General features: G+C 46.7%; 1 protein-coding gene across 2 annotated transcripts in view; it reads right to left on the bottom strand.

Annotated features, from left to right (window-relative positions):
- Positions 1 to 4,485: 4,485 nt before the first annotated feature.
- NLRP12 (NLR family pyrin domain containing 12) overlaps positions 4,486 to 22,143 on the bottom strand; it is a 44,056-nt gene continuing 26,398 nt past the window's right edge. Inside the window, exons 8-10 of one of the 2 annotated variants that reach the window (XM_066265245.1) lie at positions 13,842 to 14,012; positions 5,180 to 5,350; positions 4,486 to 4,598 (exon numbers count right to left, since the gene is read on the bottom strand). In XM_066265245.1, coding sequence (XP_066121342.1) covers positions 4,511 to 4,598; positions 5,180 to 5,350; positions 13,842 to 14,012 — 430 coding nt within the window. In that variant the 3' untranslated portion in view covers positions 4,486 to 4,510. The remainder of the gene's footprint in view (positions 4,599 to 5,179; positions 5,351 to 13,841; positions 14,013 to 22,143) is intronic. The other variant, XM_066265246.1, reaches the window with a different exon arrangement.

Raw genomic sequence — 22,143 nt, 5'->3', positions numbered from 1 at the left:
CTAGCAACAAAATGTTGGTCTCCCCCTACTCCTCCACCCCACTTCTGATGGCAAAAAATGTCCCCCAACATTGCCATTATCTCCTGAGGAAGAAAAAAAAAATCACCTTTCTTTGAAAACCATTGTTCCAGACTCCGAAACCCATGCTCTTATCATCCCTTTCATCCAAGCAACTATCAAAGCACCTCGTATCTCATCTGCTCAAAAAATGTAATAAATATATTTAAATATTTGCCTGACCTGTGGTGGCACAGTGGATAAAGCGTCGACCTGGAAATGCTGAGGTCGCTGGTTCGAAACCCTGAGCTTGCCTGGTTCAAGGCACATATGGGAGTTGATGCTTCCAGCTCCTCCCCCCTTCTCTCTCTCTGTCTCTCCTCTCTCTCTCTCTCTCTCTCTCTCTCTCTCAGTCTCTCCCTCTCCTCTCTAAAATGAATAAATAAAAAGTTAAAAAAAAATTTGTTAAATATACCATTTGTCATTATTCCACAGCAGTCACTTTCTTGTGGATAATTCTCTGCCTTTTCCCATTATCTACAATTAGTTCATTTTGGTGGGATAAACGATAAAACAATTTTATTATGTCACAAGAAACAACACAGTCTTGAAGATGTTTAAGTTTTATAACAATAAGGTTTAAAGATTATAGGAGGGTGTATCCAACCAAGACCAGCTCCAATCAAAGCGGGTAGGGTGGGTCTGGCCAGAGCCGGAGAGGGGAGTGGTCTTGCCTCCAGGTGGGGAGGGTTGAGTGGCTTTTATTTCCCCCTGCTTATTTAAGAGCCCAGCTTAACCCAATTCTTCCTTTCTGGGAGGAGCAGTAACCTCAGTGAGTTTGCAACGCTGTAAGTATGACCTGCACTCTTATTTCTTCGGGGGAATTTCTTTTACCTAATGGTTTATTTTATTTTACCTTTCCTTCTCGATGTTGAGAACTAACCGGGATTCTGAATTCCAATTCCCTATTTCCTTTCACTTCCACCCTAAACTCCCTCACTCCCACAAGGTTATCCTTATCCTTGTAACACGTGCCCGCTCTCCTCCCTGGGGTTTTGGGTGGAGAAATCTATGCTGGTGGAGGTGGGATGTTTAGACCCATAGAAGTCTTAAAATGGGAACCGCTATCCATCTCAACATACTTACGGTGATGTTCAGGATTTATTATAGATCTGGCTTTCAAATTACTTTAAAGGGGACAGAAAGGCCCAAAATGGAGCCGATTGGGCTAAACCCTTGGCCACCAAACCAAAAGTTACTTTAAATATTTAAAGTCCTCACTTTGGTGACTTGGGTACGTGAACCTAACCCTAACCCTGCCCCTACCCTAGATTGCCCTATAGTGGAATAACTTTAACTCTACACAGGTTTTGAAAGTGATTAAAACCTGTGAATGTTTTTTACTGCTCGTTTTCCACAATCTAGTATGTGCACCGTTTTTTATTTTTGAACCCTTAGGCATCGTTCTTTGGGACACCGCTCGGCTGGAGACGGCGGCCATCCTGGGACCCACTCAACCTGTGGGACTCAAACTGTGGGGGCACTTTCTGTTGTGACTAAGAAAGTGCCGCCATAATTTGAGTTTCCACCGATTGAGACGGTGCTTCAGACGACCTGGCGGGCTCCCCGTCTGCCGTGAGCTCCGAGATGGGATTCAGGTGGGCGGTGGCACATGTTGTGGGGTCCAGGCTCTCCCCTGGCACAGGTCAGGGTGCTTCACTGCTCAGCCTGTGGTACTCAAATGTGGAAGCACTCTTCGGGTGTCCAGGCGGAAAGTGCTGCGACATTTGGGTGTGACCGGTGGGCACCGTCCCGACGGCTCACCTGTCCTGTTATCTGGTGATGCTAATGGCTTTAGGAATGTGTAATGTTTGCTGATGGGGGAGGGGAGGACCAGGAGACCTGTCGCAACTTACCTCGTGTATAGCCAATTAGTTCTTATCACTGAGATCATGCTTTGTGCTGGCTGCGTTGGGTTGATCAATCCCTTCCGTAGATTCCTTTTTTTTGGTCATGGAACCCTGCCTCTCTAGGGCCGGCGACCTCTGCAGACAAGTTCCAGGACCCGGGCCGTGATACTCAAAAAGGGGACACTCCCCGTGTTCCAGACAGGAAAGTGCTCCCTTTTTGTGTGTCACTGTCTGAGGAGAGCGTCCGAGTGTTGTGGAAAGCGGGGTTGAAGTAGTGTAAAACCATCCAGACTGCAGCCCTAGGTCCTGGGCGGGAGGTGCACCCACCAGCCTCGGAGTCGGCCCTGCCATCAGCTGTCCCATTGCTAACGAGGCCAGCACATCGCTGCAGTTTAAGTATATTGTAAATAAAGACAGAATCTGCAAATGTGTACATGTCATTTGTCTCCCGTCATCTCACCTGAAGGTGACCAGTACCTGCAGTTTACAATGTTTCTAGTAATTGGGTTTGTAAGGGGTGGGTTGTAGATAGGATCCGTACCCTGACCAGCTCTGGTTTTAGTCCTAGGACAGATCTGCCTTGTTTTGTGTGGATTTTCATCCCTTTCGTGTTTTAGCCACAAAGTTTAAGGGATAATTTGGGACACATTTATAACTGGCTTTAGTTTGAAATAGTCATAGTGGTTTTCAAAGAGGATAAATACTCAATAATTCACCTAAAGTAAAAGAATGTCCTAGTTAACAAGAATCCCCAAAAGGCAAGTAGAAGCTACCTACCCGAAGGAAGGTGATTGATACGGATGTTTACAACTAGCCGGTGGTAAAGCACAGCACATGGTTTAATATATTGAAAGCTTGGAGGCCCTGGCCGGTTGGCTCAGCGGTAGAGCATCGGACTGGCGTGCGGGGGGATCCGTTTTCGATTCCCGGCCAGGGCACATAGGAGAAGCGCCCATTTGCTTCTCCACCCCTCCGCCGCGCTTTCCTCTGTCTCTCTCTTCCCCTCCCGCAGCAGAGGCTCCATTGGAGCAAAGATGGCCCGGGCGCTGGGGATGGCTCCTTGGCCTCTGCCCCAGGCGCTAGAGTGGCTCTGGTCGCAGCAGAGCGACGCCCCTGGTGGGCGTGCCGGGTGGATCCCGGTCGGGCGCATGCGGGAGTCTATCTGACTGTCTCCCCGTTTCCAGCTTCAGAAAAATGCAAAAAAAATTGAAAGCTTGGAATCTAGTTTTCATTGATAGGGATCAAGTACTTTTCGCAGGGTTGACACCAAAAGTGATGTGGACACCTTTTGTAGCTTGCAGGAACTGTCAGTTGCCGACTGCTTGGTGTGGCTAAGTAATTTTGGCAACTGTTAGCTAATGAAAGACACCTGTGCTCTTTTAAGCCGTAGTACCTGGTGTACTACATAATCTAAATCGGGAAGTTTCCCTTTGAGAAGGGAGGAGCAGGGCTCATTAACTACCCTCAAGTACCCTGACCCAAGAAACTAGAATGCTGTGTGGTCTCGGCCATTCCTGTCAATGTATTCATTGGCAACCCATTTTAGCTAGTTAACTTCACCCGAGCTAAACAATTAAGCAATTTTCCAAGTTCTACTGGCAACCTTTAAGGGCTGTGTTATGGGTGTTAATTTGGTTTTGTTTTTAATGAGATGGGCGTTTAGTTTCAAAAGCAACTGATGGTTTGGAGTGGTTTTGAAAGCCAGGTATATCAAGGTGGTCACTTTAGTCATGGGATATTGAAGTCTACAGGCAAAAGCTTTTGAGTTCAATGAAACACTTTACAAGTCTTCCCTCTAAAGAACATTTAGATGTCTGAGAATTTCATGACCTTTTGTAATTTTATCAATACGAGTACAGGATTCGGTGAACACCTTAAACATTTGAGTTGCCATGTACCCATCACCGAGAGTCCAATAATTTTCTGCTACTGAACATTTGTCCATTTTCACTCCTTTCCCCTTGGTAACTGCCACTTCTGCAACATGTAAATATAAACAGTCTGAAGTTACCTAGTTCAAAACCCCAGCAGTGACATTCAGGCCGGTTTCCATGATCTTACCCAAACCTTAGTGCCGGTCGCAGCCAGGTGGCGGAGCCATGGTGCAGAGTCAGACCGCATGGTGGGGCTGTTGGCATCAAGCATTGAGGGTGCTCCAGCATTCCTGGGCCACAGGATTCCCTATTGCACCGTTAATCCTTGAAACTGGTTTCTCAGCTTTGGCCCAATAACATTTCCAGTTAATACTTGGGGGAGCATCTTGTGTATTGTAAGATATTTAACAGGATCCCTGGCTTTCCTTTACTAGAGGCCAGTAGCTCCCGGACATCCCCCATGTCTCCTGACATTGCCGCATGTCCCTTGGGGTGGGCGTGGGGCAAAGTCACCCTCAGGTCCAGAACCTGTGGCCCAGCCCTGAAATCTCGGGCCACCAACACTCCCAGAAACGAGCGCCAAGCCCCAGTCACACAATGAGGACCACAGACCCTTAAGCAGGAAGGATTTCTGCTTGAGGAAATGCTGCCTGACCATTCTGTTGATGGGCGTGTCCTGGGTTGACCTTCCTCTGCCTGGCCCTCAGCAGAACCGGCAGCGGGGAGCAGTCAGCAGCCAATGTCCAGGTAAGGTTTTGTCCCGCGGAGTGCTGCAAGTCGTCTGTGAGTCATTTTATTCAGGTTGATTCCAAACAACCTGAGGGTGCAGAATGGGGACTCTTATTCCAAACCACCATTATGGCAGCCAACTGAGAGGTCTTATGTCTTGACCTGGTGAAGTAATTCTATTTCATTTAAAACCAAATCCTATGGGGCAAAGGTTTCCTGTAAGCTACACGCATTTTAAGTCCATCGGTGTTAATCCATTTACTTTGTAATCTACTCTTCTTATTTTACAGTTAGAGATACTGAGGCACTAAGAAGTGGAATCATTTGCAAAAATACCCACACAGTTAGGAAGTGATGGAATCTGAGGCCAGGCAGAGTCATTCCAGATTCTCACTAAGCTGCAGTGACCCCATCTGACAGGTAAAGAAACAGATACTCAGTGAATTCTCCAAGGTCACAGCTCCAGAAGGTGATAGAGGTATCACCCAGGTACAAAGGAAGGCCTCTCGTGTTCCACACACATTGCACATATGAGTGAACAAGTGAAAGATTATTACATTTTCTGGATTATTTGTCTATCCAAAGTGGGGGGGATGCCTCAATTATTGACCTTTGCTCCGAGCGCAGGGCCTGTGTTCCACCTCCCCCAGAGCCAGGGACCCTTCTCACCAGAGGACTCGGAGTTTGCAGCCAGGATGAATCAGCCGCCGGCACAACAGTCTGACACCCGTGTTCCCCAGGGCATTGTTGGTCAGATAAAGCTCTGTCAGGGTCTGGTTGAGCCCCAGGACGGAAGAAAGATCCTCACAAGCTTTGGCTGTGAGGCCGCAGCTGTCCAGCCTGTTGAAGATAGAGTGGTTGAAGCAACAGGAAGAGCTATTTTGGGAAAGTCCTCTCTTCACAAGGAGTCCGAGTGTGGTTTTTAGGGGACTAGATGACAAGAAAACAGAGTAGAGCCAAAGTAGTCCAGGTTAAGATGGTGAAGAAGGTAGGCATTATTTATTTATTTATTTATATATTTTTAAGAAGGTAGGCATTTAAGAATGGTCCGATACTGCCTGACCTGTGGTGGTACAATGGATAAAGCATCAACCTGGAATGCTGAGGTCGCTGGTTTGGAACCCTGCACTTATCTGGTCAAGGCACATATGGGAGTTGATGCTTCCTGCTCCTCTCCCCTTTCTCTCTCTCTCTCTGTCTCACTCTCTTCTCTTAAAAAAAAACAAAAAAAAAACACAATGGTTTACTACTGCTTGACCTGGTGGTGGTGCAGTGGATAGAACCTTGAATTGGGACACAGAGGACCCAGTTTTGAAACCCCGAGGTCGCCGGCTTGAGTGCAGGCTCACCGGCTTGAGCACAAGGTTGCTGACTTGAGCAAGGGGGTACTTGGTATGCTGGAGCCCCTGGGTCAAGACACATATGAGAAAGTAATCAATGAAGAACTAAGGAGCCTGACCAGTGGTGGCGCAGTGGATAGAGCGTTGGACTGGGATGTGGAGAACTCAGACTCGAGACCCTGAGGTCGCCAGCTTGAGCGCGGGCTCATCTGGTTTGAGCAAAGCTCAACAGCTTGGACCCAAGGCCGCTGACAAGGGGTTACTCGGTCTGCTGAAGGCCCACGGTTAAGGCACATATGAGAAGCAATGAACAACTAAGGTGTCGCAATGAAAAACTGATGATTGATGCTTCTCATCTATCTCCCTTCCTGTCTGTCTGTCCCTATCTGTCCCTCCCTCTGTTTCAGTCACACACACACACACACACACACACACACACACACACGCACGCCCTGGCCAGTTGGCTCAGCGGTAGAGCATCGGCCTGGCGTGCAGGGGACCCAGGTTTGATTCCCGGCCAGGACACATAGGAGAAGCACCCATTTGCTTCTCCACACCCCCCCCCCCCATCCTTCCTCTCTGTCTCTCTCTTCCCCTTCCGCAGCCGAGGCTCCATTGGAGCAGTGATGGCCTGGGCGCTGGGGATGGCTCCTTGGCCTCTGCCCCAGGCGCTAGAAGTGGCTCTGGTCGCGGCAGAGCGTTCCCCCGGGTGGATCCCGGTTGGGCGCATGCGAGAGTCTGTCTGACTGTCTCTCCCCGTTTCCAGCTTCAGAAAAATACAAAAAAATAAATAAATAAATAAAAAATAAAAAAGAAAGAAAGAATGGTCCGCTGCTTGACCTGTGGTGGCACAGTGGATAAATCGACAACCTGGGGTTGCTGGTTTGAAACTGTGGGCTTACATGAAAAGCACATATGAGAGTTGATGCTTCCTACTCCTTCCTCCTTCTCTCTCTCTTTCTCCTTCCCCCTCTCTAAAATGAATAAATAAGATTTTTTTTAAAGGAATAGTCAATTCATATTATTTTATTATTATTATTTTTGTATTTTTCTGAAGCTGGAAACGGGGATAGAAAGTTGACAGACTCCCGAATGCGCCCCACCGGAATCCACCCGGCATGCCCACCAGGGGGCGACGCTCTGCTCACCAGGGGGCGATGCTCTGCCCCTCCAGGGCGTCGCTCTGTCGCGACCAGAGCCACTCTAGCGCTTGGGGCAGAGGCCAAGGAGCCATCCCCAGCGCCCGGGCCATCTTTGCTCCAATGGAGCCTCGCTGCGGGAGGGGAAGAGAGAGACAGAGAGGAAGGAGAGGTGGTGGGGTGAAGCAGATGGGCGCTTCTCCTGTGTGCCCTGGCTGGGAATCGAACCCGGGACTTCTGCACGCCAGGCCGACGCTCTACCACTGAGCCAACTGGCCAGGGCTTTTTTGTTTGTTTTTACAGAGATGGAGAGAGAGTCAGAGAGAGGGATAGATAGGGAGAGACAGACAGGAATGGAGAGAGATGAGAAGCATCAATCATCAGTTTTTCATTGCAACACCTTAGTTGTTCACTGATTGCTTTCTCATGTGCTTTGACCATGGGGCTACAGCTGACCGAGTAACTCCTTGCTAGAGCCAGCAACCTTGGGTCCAAGCTGGCGAGCTTTGCTCAAACCAGATGAGCCCACTCAAGCTGGTGACCTCAGAGTCTAGAACCTGAGTCCTCTGCATCCCAGTCCAATGCTCTATTCACTGTGCCACTGCCTGGTCAGGCAATTCATAGTCTTACCTGTTATGGATACTCACTGATTTTGCAGCCAAATACAAATATTGATCGACTTATGACCTATGCAACTTACAACTATTCGACTTTAAGACCACAATCACTAGCCACAATTGCTCCGCGTCTGGCAGCGCAAGCGTTGCCCAGCTGGGTGTACGACAGTGCGGACCAGCTTCCGGCAGCGCTACCATCTCCGCGTGCACCATTTCAACTGTTATCCCAGATTCGGTACAGCAATTTGTGTTTTGTGTCTTGGATATTTTTCATCAAACCCCTCCCAAGATGTCTACCAAGAGGAAATTGTCTTTGCAAATATTAAACCAGTTGTACTGGTAATGCAGTGTTTTACTTAAACCTGACGAATGTAAAAATAAGAAACAAAATAGTGTAGAGATGATACAAATGGCATAAAATGAACAAAGAAAATTATGATGTATAACAATAATGAAAGAAAATTATGATAAAATATGACTTAAAGATTTTTATAACATCATTTTACAGTACTGTACATATAGCCTACCCACTTGCAACCAAATCGTGTTATGACCGGTCTGTCGGAACCAAGCGTGGTCGTAAGTCGAGCACTAGCTGTATGCAATGTGGTTGGGACTCACGTTGTCCTCAAACGCTAGAGGAGAATACAAGATTTAGGCCCAGTTGGTTGGCTTTCCTGTTCCCAGCCACCATGAATGGTTCCAATTGTACAAAGGGTCCACCCAAAGCCAGCGGATTAGAATCATACTTTTTTTTTTTTTTTTCCATTTTTCTGAAGCTGGAAACAGGGAGAGACAGTCAGACAGACTCCCGCATGCGCCCTACCGGGATCCACCCGGCACGCCCACTATGGGGCGAAGCTGCCCACCAGGGGGCAATGCTCTGCTCCTCTGGGGCGTCACCATGTTGCGACCAGAGCTACTCTAGTGCCTGAGGCAGTGGCCACAGAGCCATCCCCAGCGCCCGGGCCATCTTTGCTCCAATGGAGACTTGGCTGCGGGAGGGGAAGAGAGAGACAGAGAGGAAAGCGCGGCAGAGGGGTGGAGAAGAAAATGGGCGCTTCTCCTGTGTGCCCTGGCCGAGAATCGAACCCGGGTCCTCCGCACGCTAGGCCGACGCTCTACCGCTGCATACTTTTTTTAAAAAATTGATTTTAGAGAGGCAAGGTAGGAGCAGGAAGTATCAACTTGTAGTACAGGGGTCCCCAAACTTTTTACACAGGGGGCCAGTTCACTGTCCCTCAGACCATTGGAGGGCCGGACTATAAAAAAAACTATGAACAAATCCCTATGCACACTGCACATATCTTATTTTAAAGTAAAAAAACAAAACAGGAACAAATACAATATTTAAAATAAAAAACAAGTAAATTCAAATCAAGAAACTGACCAGTATTTCAATGGGAACTATGGGCCTGCTTTTGGCTAATGAGATGGTCAATGTGCTCCTTTCATTGACCACCAATGAAAGAGGTGCCCCTTCCGGAAGTGCAGCAGGGGCTGGATAAATGGCCTCAGGGGGCCGCATGTGGCCCGTGGGCCGTAGTTTGGGGACCCCTGTTGTAGTAGTTCCTTCTTGTATGTGCCTTGACCAGGCAATCCCAGGGTTTCGAACCAGTAAGTTCAGCATTCCATATTGATGCTTTATTCACTGTGCTATCACAGGTCAGGTGAAACCATACTTTTCCTGGAGCTTTTTTTTTTTCTTTCAGAACTTCAACCTGAAAAGTCATTTATAGAACTGCAGGAATTTTGCTACTAAGCAGGGTCAAAGTTAATCATATCTGATATAGTGGAACCAATACAACCAATGAATATAGAAGAGAATGGAGATCATGATTCCAAACACCTAGATCAAGCCATGCCTGAAGCCTGCTCCAGTTAAGAAATCCATATTTTTAGAAACCAGTATGAATTGATCTGCCGTCTGCCCCAACAGTATACTATCTGATTCTGATGTCTAATCTATTTCCAATCGTGTTTCTTTCTTGTATTTTCTGCTGTAAACAATAAAAATAAGATAAGGTAGAATGTATTGAGGACTGACTGTATGCTGAGCACTTTGCTAAGGGCTCTGCCCTTACTTTATCATTATTTCTCAACAACTTTTTGAAATACGTACTATTATGGCTGGGATGTTAAGTGAAAATGTTTTAATCTTGCCTGACCTGTGGTGGCGCAGTAGATAAAACGTCAACCTGGAAATGCTGAGGTCCCCAGTTCAAAACCCTGGTCTTGCCTGGTCAAGGCACATATGGGAGTTGATGCTTCCAGCTCCTCCCCCCCTTCTCTCCCTCTCCTCTCTAAAATGAATAAATAAATTAAAAAAAAGAAAATGTTTTAATCTTAATTTGGCTGAATTTGGGAGGAATAGATGCCAGTTTACAAAACAAGGTACAAGAAAAAAAAGGAAGGAAGGTAACAAAACAAGGTACAAGAAGCCATGGCCAGCCTGACCAGGCGGTGGTGCAGAGGATAGAGCGTCAGAATGGAATGCCGAGGACGTGGGTTCGAGACCCCAAGGTCACCATCTTGAGTACGGGATCATCTAGTTTGAGTAAGGCTCACCAGCTTGAGACCAAGGTCGCTGGCTCGAGCAAGGGGTCACTCGGTCTGCTGTAACCCCCTGGTAAAGGCACATATGAGAAAGCAATCAATGAACAACTAAGGAACTGCAACAAATAATTGATGTTTCTCATCTCTCTCCCTTCCTGTCTATCCCTCTCTCTGACTCTCTGTCTCTCCTACAAAAAACAAACAAAAAAAAGAGGCCATGGCCAGATAGCTCAGTAGGTTAGATAGTGGTCCTGATATGCCAAAGCTGTGGGTTCCATCCTGGTCAGGTCACATGCAAGAATCAACAAAAGAGCCTTACCTTTGGTGGTGCAGTGGATAAAGTGTCAGCCCGGAACGCTGAGGTTGTTGGTTCAAAACCCTGAGCTTGCCTATCAAGGCACATGTGGGAGTTGGTGCTTCCTGCTCCTCCCCACCCTTCTCTCTCTCTCTCTCTGTCTCTCTTCTCTAAAATGAATAAATAAATAAAAATAATTAAAAAAAAAATTAAACCTCTCGGCCTGACCTGTGGTGGCGCAGTGGATCAAGCGTCGATCTGAAATGCTGAGGTCGTTGGTTCAAAAACCCTGGGCTTGCCCGGTCAAGGCACATATGGGAGTTGATGCTTCCTGCTCCTTCCCACCCTTCTCTCTCTCTCTCTCTCTCTCTCTCTCTCTCTCTCCTCTAAAATGAATAAATAAATAAAAATTAAAAAAAAAATTAAACCTCCCCCTCTTTTTCTGGATATTTACTTGGGCAGATCCATAGCTTTTCAGTAACCTTTGCATAATAAAAATTGAAAGTATAATAAATTCCAGTCAAATGTGAATTATTGCCTCCTTTATCTTCTTCATTCCTTTCTCTTTTTAAATTCTTTATTGATTTTACAGAGAGTGGAGGAGTAGGGGAGAGAAAGAGAATCATTGGTTGTTTTACTTATTTATGCATTTTGTTGATTCTTTTTTTTTTTAAGATTTTATTTACTCATTTTAGAGAAGGGAGAGAGAAAAAGAGAGGTCAGGTGGGAGGTTTAATTTTTAAAGAGAGGAAGGGAGGAAGAGAGAACAAAACATCACTTTGTAGTTCCACTTATTTATGCATTTGCTGGTTGATTAAAAAAATTTTTTTTTGTAGTGAACGAGAGAGCGATACCACAAAAGAGAGAGAGAAAGAGAGAGAGATGAGAAGCATCAACTCGTAGTTGCAGCACCTTAGTTGTTCACTGATTACTTCTCATACAGGCCTTGACGGGGAGGGGTGCCGGAGGGCACTCAAGCCGGAGACCTTGGGTTTTGAACTTGGGACTTTAGCATTCAAGATCGAGGCTCTATCTACTGCACCACCACTGGTCAGGCTAAAAATATTTTTTAAAATTGATATTTAGCCTGACCTGTGGTGGCGCAATGGATAAAGCGTCAACCTGGAACGCTGAGGTCGCCGGTTCAAAACCCTGGGCTTGCCCAGTCAAGGCATATATGGGAGTTGATGCTTCCTGCTTCTCCCCCCCTCCCCCTTCTCTAAAATGAATAAATAAAACCTTAAAAAAATTGACATTTAGAGAGAGAGAATGGGAGAGAGAGAGAGAGAGAGAGACATCGATTTGTTCCACTTATTCATGCATTCATTGGTTAATTCCTATATGTGTTCTCACTAGGATTAAACCCTCAAACTTCACACATTGGGATAATGTTCCAACAACTAAGCCACATGACCTGGGCTGGTTGATTCTTTTTTTTTTTCTTTAAGGAATAAGTGAAATTAATGTGTTTAAAATATTTATTTATTGATCATAGAGAGAGAGAGACAGAAACATTGATCTGTTTCTGAGTGTGCTCTAACCAGGGATTGAATCAGCAACCTTGCTATATCAGGAAGATGCTAGGTGGCCAGAAAAAAAGCAGGGGATGTTTTAAAAGAATGATCAGAGGCCACAACTGAAAAAAAAATTAAGCATTTTGACTGACCAGGTAGTGGTGCAGTGGATAGAGTGTCGGACTGGGACGCAAAGGACCCAGGTTCAAAACCTCGAGGTCACTGGCTTGAGCACAGACTCATCTGGTTTGAGCAAGGCTCAGCAGCTTGAGCCCAAGGTCGCTGGCTTGAGCAAGGGGTCACTCACTCTGCTGTAACCCCCCCCCCCAGTCAAGGCACATGTGAAAAAGCAATCAGTGAACAACTAAGGAGCCGCAACAAAGAATTGATGCTTTTTATCTCTCTCCCTTCCTGTGTCTGTCTGTCCCTATCTGTCCCACTCTCTGTCTCTGCCACACAAAATAAATAAACAAACAAACAAACAAATAAATAAAAATTTTAAAAAATTAAGCATTTCATGTTTGCATTGACCCAGAGCACAATGTGTTCTGTGAATTGTTTGTATAGCTTTTTTCTTATTATTTTTATTTTAAATTTTATTTATTCTTTTTTTTTTTTTTTTTTTTTTACAGAGGCAGAGATAGACAGGGACAGACAGGAATGGAGAGAGATGAGAAGCATCAATCATCAGTTTCTCGTTGCGCGTTGCGACTTCTTAGTTGTTCATTGATTGCTTTCTCACATGTGCCTTGATTGTGGGCCTTCAGCAGACTGAGTAACCCCCTGCTGGAGCCAGTGACCTTGGGTCCAAGCTGGTGAGCTCTTTGCTCAAGCCAGATGAGCCTGCGCTCAAGCTGGCGACCTCGGGGTCTCGAACCTGGGTCCTTCCGCATCCCAGTCTGACGCTCTATCCACTGCGCCACCACCTGGTCAGGCTTATTTATTCATTTTTGCAGAGGTGGAGGAGAGTGAGAGAGAAAGAGAAGGGTTAAGGGAGGAGCAGGCAGCATCAACTCCCATATGTGCCTTGACCAGGCAAGCCCAGGGTTTTGAAACTGTGATCTCAGCGTTCTAGGTCGATGCGTTATCCACTGCGCCACCACAGGTCAGGCCCAGCTTTTCTTTTCACTTCCGGGCCCTCTTATTCTTCCAGTGATGGAGGAATAACCCTCCAATAGAAAAAGCAAGGACTTGGGGGAGTGGGAAGTAAAGAGGGACAAATTTACAGTACAGAAAACGATTTGACTTTGGGTGATGGGCAAACAACACAATCAACAGTTCAAATGCTATAGAAATGTTTACCTGAAACCTATGTACTCTTATTGATCAATATTACCCCATTAAATTTAATTTTCTGCCCTGACCAGTAGGCTCAGCAATAAAGCATTGGCCTGGCATGTGGAAGTCCTGGGTTTGATTCCTGGCCAGGGCACAAGGGAGAAGCGCCCATCTGTTCCACCCTTCCCCCTCTCCTTCCCCTCTCTCTCTTTCCTTCCCGCAGCCAAGGCTCCAGTGGAGCAAAGTTGGCCCAGGCACTGAGGACGGCTCCATAGCCTCCATCTCAGGCACTAGAATGACTTCGGTTACAATGGAGCAACTCCCCAGATGGGCAGAGCATTGCTCCATGGTGGGCATGCTGGGTGGATCCCGGTCGGGCACATGCAGGGGAGTCTGTCCATCCATCTGTCTGCCTCCCTGCTTCTCACTTCAGAAAAACCCAAATAATAATAATAATAATTTTCTATATGAAATGTTTTCAAAAATTAAGAAAATCATCCCCTCTTAAAATTAAAAATGGAAAAGCAAGGACAAGCAAAGGCTGGTGCCCAGTGACCGCCGCCACCACCAGTCCTGACTCCCAGCCGCTCACCACAGTTTCCGGAGCCTGCAGGTGGGGTGTCGCAGCCCCTCGCACAGCAGGCACACACCCCGGTCTCCTAGGTCATTGAAACTCAGGTCTAGCTCCTGGAGGTGGTGGTTCAGCTGAAGCGCAGCCGAGAGACCCTCGCAGGCGGCAGAGCTGAGCCGGCTGATGCCTAACCTGGGAAGACACGATGCACAAAGCAGTGTTGACATCTCCGGAGACAGCTCCAAGCGACGCCTCCTAGAAAAGCTTTTGTGCTGACTGTGCTCATGGAGGAGAAAGAGACTTCATATTTACCCTTGAGAGAGAAAACAAGGGTAAGGAAGAAAGGAACTAGCAGGTAGGAAGATAGAAGGCAGGGAGAAGTTAAAAAAAAGTGGCTCTGGCCTGACCTGTGGTGGCACAGTGGATAAAGCATTGACCTGGAAATGCTGAGGTTGTCGGTTCGAAACCCTGGGCTTGCCTGGTCAAGGCACATATGGGTGTTGATGCTTCCAGCTCCTCCCCTCTTCTCTCTCTCTCCTCTCTCTCCCCTCTAAAAATGAATAAATAAATAAAGAAAGAAAGAAAAAAAGAAAAAATTTAGAAAAAAAAAAAGTGGCTCTGGCTGGATGGCTCAGTGAATATAGCATTGTCCCAGCATGCACTGAGGTTGTGAGTTTCATTCCCAGTCAGGGAATGCAGGAGAAGTAATCAATGAGTGCACAACTAAAGGAGACTACTAAATGGAACATATTAATGCCTCTCTCTCTCTCTCTTCCCCTTTCTCTCTCTCCCCCCTCCCCTTCAGATCAATGAAAAACATTTTTTAGGCCTTGGCCAGTTGGCTCAGTGGTAGAGCATCAGTCCAGCATGTGGACATCCCAGGTTCAATTCCTGGTCAGAGCACACAGGAGAAGCGACCCTCTACTTCTCTTCCCCTCCCTCTCCCCTTCCTGCAGCCAGTGCCTTAATTAGTTTGAGCATTGGCCTCCAGCACTGAGGATAGCTCTGTTGGTTTGAGCATTGGCTTGAGAGGAAGCTTGACAGGTGGATCCTGGTGGGGGTGCATGTGGGAGTGTCTCTATCTCCCCACCGCCTCTCACTTAAAAATAAATAAATAATTAATTTTAAAAAATGTTTTTAAGCCTGACCTGTGGTGGCGCAGTGGATAAAGCGTCAACCTGGAAACACTGAGGTTGCCGGTTCAAAACCCTGGCTTGCCTGGTCAAAGCACATATGGCAGTTGATGCTTCCTGCTCCTCCCCCTTCTCTCTCTCTCTCTCTCTCCCCCTCCCCCCTCCTCTCTAAAAAGAATAAATAAAAAAAAAAATGTTTTTAAAAAGGCGGAGCCCTGGCCAGATAGCTTGGTTGGTTGGAGCATCATCCCAAAGCACAGAGGTTGCTGGTTCGATCACCGGTCAGGGCACATAACAGGAACACCTTGATGTTCCTGTCTCTCACTCTTTCTCTTTTCTTCTCTCTCTAAAATTAATGAATAAAAAAAATTTTTTTTGACAGAAACAGAGAGAGAGTCAGAGAGAGGGTCAGATAGGGACAGATAGGAAGTGAGAGAGATGAGAAGCGTCAATTCTTCGTTGCAGCACCTTAGCTATTCACTGATTGCTTTCTCATATGTGCCTTAACTGGGGGGTGGCACAGTAGAGCTCAAGCCAGTGACCTTGGGCTCAAGCTAGAGACCATGGGGTCATGTCTACGATCTCAAACTCAAGCCAGCAACCCTGAGCTCAAGCTGGTAAGCCTGTGCTCAGGTCAGATGAGCCCGCACTCAAGTCAACGACCTCAGGGTTTCGAACCCGGGTCCTCCACATCCCAGTTCGACTCTGAGCCACTACCTGGTCAGGCAATCAATAAAAATGTTTTAAAAATTAAAAAGGTGGAAAAAAGGACGGACACAGGAAAAATAGTATTTTTGTGTGTGTGTGTGGCAGAGACGGAGAGAGTCAGAGAGAGGGACAGATAGGGACAGACAGGAAGGGAGAGAAATGAGAAACATCAATTCTTTTTTGCGGCTCCTTAGTTGTTCATTGATTGATTTCTCATATGTGCCTTGACTAGGGGGCTACAGCAGACCAAATGACCCCTTGCTTGAGCCAGTGACCTTGGGTTCAAGTTGGTGAGCTTTGCTCAAACCAGATGAGCCTACTCTCAATCTGGCGACCTCGGGGTCTAGAACCTGGATCCTCCACATCCCAGTCCGATGCTCTATCCACTGCGCCATCGCCTAGTCAGGCAGGAAAAATAGTATTAAGAAAAAATAATATTTAATATCCATCGGACATTGGGTACAAGCCAAGTGTATCCTTTGGCTACGGCTGCTTTAACAAGCACCACAGAGCGGGGCGGGGGTGGAAACAGTGGATATTTATGGTCTCTCAGCTCTGGAGGCTGGAAGTCTAAGTTCAGGGTGTCAGCAGAACTGGCTCCTCCCAAGGAGGAGAGGAAGACTGCTTTAGGCCTCTCCCCAGCTACTGGGGGCTTGCTGGCGATACTTGGCGTTCCCTGGCTTGTAAAAGTGTCACGTTGTCCCGTTGTCTCTGCCTTCACCTCCACATGGCATTTTCATGTGTGCGTCTGAGTCCAAATATCCCTTTTTTGTAAGGACACCTTCTTAGGGTCCTGCCCTACTCCAGTCTGACCTCATCTGAACTAAATGCGTTTGCAGGGGTCCTGGCCGGGTGGCACAGTTGATGAGAACATCATCCTGATACACCCAAGATTACAGGTTTGATTCCTGGTCAGGGTACATACAGGGAGCCACCAATGAATGCATGAATTAAGGAAGGAAGCCCTCCTGAACCAGGCTAATTAAGTTTGTAAAATATAATTTTTATGCTTGCATGTGATTTACAATGAGGGAGGGCCAGGCAACACCAGCTAAAAGTGGTCAGTGAAATTGCAAATTACCTTCCTGCTTGGGAAGGGGTATTATTTTGCTAATGGAGAGGTTTTATTACTAAAAAGTATTAAAGGAAGAATGCAGGGGGAAGGGAGCCAGCAGGGGTTAACTGCTTCCTGTAGTTCTCTGAAAAGGTGCATGGGGCAACTTGCTACACTGAGAAAGGAAGATAGAACTTATCTGAAAAACCCCTTCCTCTCTCCTTTTCTTAAAAGTTTTAAAGACCTTGCCTGGCCTATGGTGGCACAGTGGATAGAGCTTTGACATGGAATTGCTGAGGCCCAGGTTCAAAACCCCGGGCTACCTGGTCAAGGCATATACGACAAGCAATGAACAACTAAATGAAGCAACCATGAGTTGATACTTCTCACCTTCCATCCCTCTCTCTGTAAAGTCAATAAATAAAATCTTAAAAAAAAGGCGCCCTGGCCGGTTGGCTCAGCGGTAGAGCGTCGGCCTAGCGTGCGGAGGACCCGGGTTCGATTCCCGGCCAGGGCACACAGGAGAAGCGCCCATTTGCTTCTCCACCCCTCCGCCGCGCTTTCCTCTCTGTCTCTCTCTTCCCCTCCTGCAGCCAAGGCTCCATTGGAGCAAAGATGGCCCGGGCGCTGGGGATGGCTCTGTGGCCTCTGCCTCAGGCGCTAGAGTGGCTCTGGTCGCAACATGGCGACGCCCAGGATGGGCAGAGCATTGCCCCCTGGTGGGCAGAGCATCGCCCCTGGTGGGCGTGCCGGGTGAATCCCGGTCGGGCGCATGCGGGAGTCTGTCTGACTGTCTCTCCCCATTTCTAGCTTCAGAAAAATGAAAAAAAAAAAAAAATGAAAAAAAAAAAATCTTAAAAAAAATGTTTTTAAGACCTTAATGGGCGATTTCCAATGCTTATTCTCTGACCTCACCTGACCCTCCTACCATCCTGCAGTCCTGTGATTGGCGTGTGTACCTCTAGACCAGGGGATCACGAGCCCCTTGCATGTAAACCTGTGTTCTGTAAAGGGCATATAAGATGTAAGACATCTAACTTTGGGGAGCACGTGTTTGACTTGCCTCTTTAGGAGGTCACGCTGCTCCTCTGGCTAATTAAATCCTACTTCCTTCATCAAGTTGTCTGGGCGTTTTTGTCCTCCTTTGATTCCTGCAATAGAATGACTGGAGCAACAAATCAATGTTTTTCTCTCTGTTTCTCTGTCTCTCTTCCTCTCTTTCTCTACAATCAATCAATCAATAAATTTAAAGGTAATAAATAAGTAAATATTTGACTGACCAGGCGGTGGTGCAGTGGATAGAGCATTGGCCTGGGACAATGAGGAACTAGGTTTAAAACCCAAAGGTCACTGGCTTGAGTGTAGGCTCACCCAGCATGAGCGTAGGGTCATAGACATGACCCATGGTCACTGGCTTGAGCCCAAAGGTCTCTGGCTTGAAATCCAAGGTCTCTGGCTCAAGCAAGGGGTCACTGGCTCGGCTGGTGACCCCCAGTGACCCCCAGTGAAGGCACATATGAGAAGCAATCAAGGAACAACTAAGGTGCTGCAACTATGAGTTGATGCTTCTCACCTTTCTCCTTTTCTGTTTGTCTATCCCTGTGTATTTCTCTCTCTAGCTACAATACTTAATAAATAAATAAATATTTAAAAAAACCTCAATGAATGCATAAATAAATGGAACAAAAAAGTTAATGTCTCGCCTGACCTGTGGTGGCGCAGTGGATAAAGCGTCGACCTGGAAATGCTGAGGTCGCCGGTTCAAAACCCTGGGCTTGCCTGGTCAAGGCACATATGGGAGTTGATGCTTCTAGCTCCTCCCCCCTGTCTCTCTCTCTCCTCTCTCTTCTCTCTAAAAATGAATAAACTAAAAAAAATTAAAAAAAAAAGTTAATGTCTCTCTCTCTAAAGTCAATAAATGAGGAAATAAAAGAAGCTGATAAGCACATGAAGAGATACTCAACTTCACTAATTATATGAGAAAAATACAATATAAGAACATTTCCCACCCACCAGAGTTTTAAAGTTAAAAAAAAAAATTTTTTTTATTTACTCATTTTAGAGAGGAGAGAGAGTGAGAAAGAGAGACAGAGAGAGAGAGAGAGAGAAGAGGGGGAGGAGCAGGAAGCATCAACTCCCATATGTGCCTTGTCCAGACAAGTGCAGGGTTTTGAATGGGCACCTCAGCGTTCCAGGTCAATGCTCTATCCACTGCGCCACCACAGGTCAGACCCACCCACAAGAGTTTTAAATATAGAAAGCTGAATATGCCTGACCAGGCAGTGGCGCAGTGGATAGAGCCTCAGACTGGGATGCAGGGGACGCAGGTTCGAGACCCGGACGTTGCCAGCCTGGGCGTGAGCTCATTTGATTTGAGCAAAGCTTGCCAGCTTGGACCCAAGGTCGCTGGCTGGAGCAAGGGGTTACTCGGTCTGCTGTAGGCCCGTGGTCAAGGCACAAATGAGAAAGCAATCAATGAACAACTAAGGTGTCGCAACAAAAAACTGATGATTGATGCTTCTCATCTCTCTCCATTCCTGTCCCCTCTCTATCCCTCTCTCTGACTCTCTCTCTGTCTCTGTAAAAAAAAAAAAAAAAAAAGCTGAATAACCATAATGGGGTGGTTGGGGGGAGGAGGAGGAAGCAGGAGCTGTCTTACCTTTGATCTTTTGAGAGAGCAATTTGGAATTCTTATTTTCCCCCATTGATTGATTCCCCCATTGAGAGAGAGAGGAAGGGAGCGAGAGGGAGAGAAGCATTAACTCCTTGTTCCACTTTGTTGTGCACCCATCAACTGCTTCTCATATGGGCACTATACTGATGGTGGCTGAACCCAGCCACCTCCGGGTGGAGCCAGTGCCCAAGGGATGGAGCCGGCCACTTCAGCGCTTCCCGAGAATGCTCTGTCCACTGCGCCCCCTGCCGGGGCTGGTAATTCTTTTGAGATATCGAGTGTGCAAATTCAGTCTGATGCTGCAATTCTACCCCTCGTGGACTCTTATAAAGGTTAGGAGAGACACAGGAATACACATCACAACATTATACATAACAGCAAAGAGTTGAAAACCACCCAAATGCCTGAATAGGGAGACGTATCAATAACATTTGGTATATTGCAGATAATGGCATATAGGTCACTTTCAAAGAGTGAATTAGATATGCTTATACTGGCATGAACATTTTTTTTTTTTACAGAGACAGAGAATGAGTCAGAGAGAGGGATAGACAGGGACAGAGAGAGATGAGAAGCATCAATCATCAGTTTTTCATTGCGCGTTGCAACATCTTAGTTGTTCATTGATTGCTTTCTCATATGTGCCTTGACCGCGGGCCTTCAGCAGACAGAGTAACCCCTTGTTGGACCCAGCGACCTTAGGTTCAAGCTAGTAGGCTTTTTGCTCAAACCAGATGAGCCCGCGCTCAAGCTGGCGACCTCGGGGTCTCGAACTTGGGTCCTCTGCTTCCCAGTCCGATGCTCTATCCACAGGCGGCATGAACATATTAAACAGACCTTAAATGTATAAAGGTAAGTGGGGATAAAAAGAGAGAGAGAGGTTGATGAGATAAATCATTTATGTCAAATCAAGACATAATTTTACAGATGAGACTGAGGGAAGACAATGAAGGGGATATGAATAAAACAAAGGCAGGTGCGGGTCCACAGTTGTATTATAATACCAACTAAGAATTATAAATAGCCTGACCGGAGGTGGCGCAGTGCATAGAGCATCACCTGGGATGTTAAGGACTCAGGTTCCAAACCCCAAGGTTGCTGCTTGAGCGCAGGCTTACTGGTTTACCAGATTAAGCATGGGGTCACCGGCTTGAGCGTGGGATCATAGACATGACCCCATGGTCTCTGGTTTGAGCCCAGAGATCACTGGCTTGAAGCTCAAGGTAACTGGCTTAAGCCCAAGGTTGCTGGCTTGAGCAGAGGGTCACTGGCTCTGCTGCAGCCCCCCCCCCCCCGTCAAGGCATATATGAGAAAGTAATCAATGAAAAACTAAGATGCCTCAACAAAGAGTTGATTTTCTCAGCTCTCTCCCTTCCTGTCTGTCTGTCCCTGTCTCTGTCTGTCTGTCTTTCATGCTTAAAAAAAACAAAAAAGAATTATAGCCCTAGCTGGATAGGTCAGTTGGTTAGAGCATCAGACTGAAGCACACATAGAGGTTGTCGGTTTGATCCCCGGTCAGGGCACCTACAGGAACAGGTTGGTATTCCTGTATCTTTCTCTCTTTCTCTCTCTCTCCTCCCCCTTCTTCTCTGGCTTAAATAAATAAATAAATAAATAAAAAGAATTCTAAATATTCTCACTGTGTGCATTTGAAGTTCAAGAGGTACAGTAGAGAGAAGAGTGTGAAGAAATAGAGCAGATTTATCTAATTCTCTGAACATAAAAAAAGCCACCTAAAAAAAAAGCCACAGAGCCCTGGCTGGTTGGCTCAGTGGTAGAGCATTGACCTGGCGTGCAGGAGACCCGGGTTCGATTCCTGGCCAGGGCACACAGGAGAAGCACCCATCTGCTTCTCCACCCCCCCTCTCCTTCCTCTCTGTCTCTCTCTTCCCCTCCCGCAGCCAAGGCTCCATTGGAGCAAAAGTTGGCCCGGGAGCTGAGGATGGCTTTGTGGCCTCTGCCTCAGGCACTAGAATGGTTCTGGTTGCAACAGAGCAACGCCCCAGATGGGCAGAGCATCGCCCCCTGGTGGGTGTGCTGGGTGGATCGCGGTCAGGTGCATGTGGGAGTCTGTCTGCTTCCCCGTTTCCAACTTCAGAAAAATACAAAAAAAAAAAAAAAAAAGTCACAGACGCCACAATACAGCTCAGTGTCTCAAGAGAGAAGAAAAGTCTTTCAGCATGAATAATATGAGATAACTGAGGATACTACTGTGGGAAAGAAAAAAATAATTGACTCTCCTTTGGGACTACAGAAAAAATGCATTTTCTGAAAATAAACAGCCTTGCTGCACTTTCTGTCTGTTCATTTGTTTATTCATCTGTTCACTCCCTTAAAAATCTTTGTGTTTTGGTCTCTGGTATAAAACAAATATGTATTTTTAAACACCTCTGAGGCAGGTCTTGTAACAGCCATGGGAATAGAAAGTTGCCACAGCCCCTGCACTTTTGCAATACCACACTCATACAATGACAAATTTGGGTAAGGGGTGCTGAGGCAAGCATAAAGTCAAATAGCATTATAACTAGGAACCTCCCTTCCCCCATAAACAAACTAGGAACCCAGACCTTATTGAGGGGTTAGGGCAAGTGTCCATGGGAAAGAAGCACTTATTTTGAGTCTTAACAGATAAAACAGATGTTATTATGGTAAAACAAGGAACAGCACAGCAGAATGGAATTCCAGGAAGAAAGAATTGCTGATGCAAAAGCCCTGTGGCAGAAAAATATTTGGGAGGAGGCAGATGGAGCTAG

This window comes from Saccopteryx bilineata, chromosome 3 (assembly GCF_036850765.1).
Source record: "Saccopteryx bilineata isolate mSacBil1 chromosome 3, mSacBil1_pri_phased_curated, whole genome shotgun sequence".
NCBI classification, from domain to species: Eukaryota; Metazoa; Chordata; class Mammalia; order Chiroptera; family Emballonuridae; genus Saccopteryx; species Saccopteryx bilineata.
The sequence above is the reverse complement of the archived record's forward strand: the minus strand, read 5'-3'. Positions and strand labels throughout refer to the sequence as shown.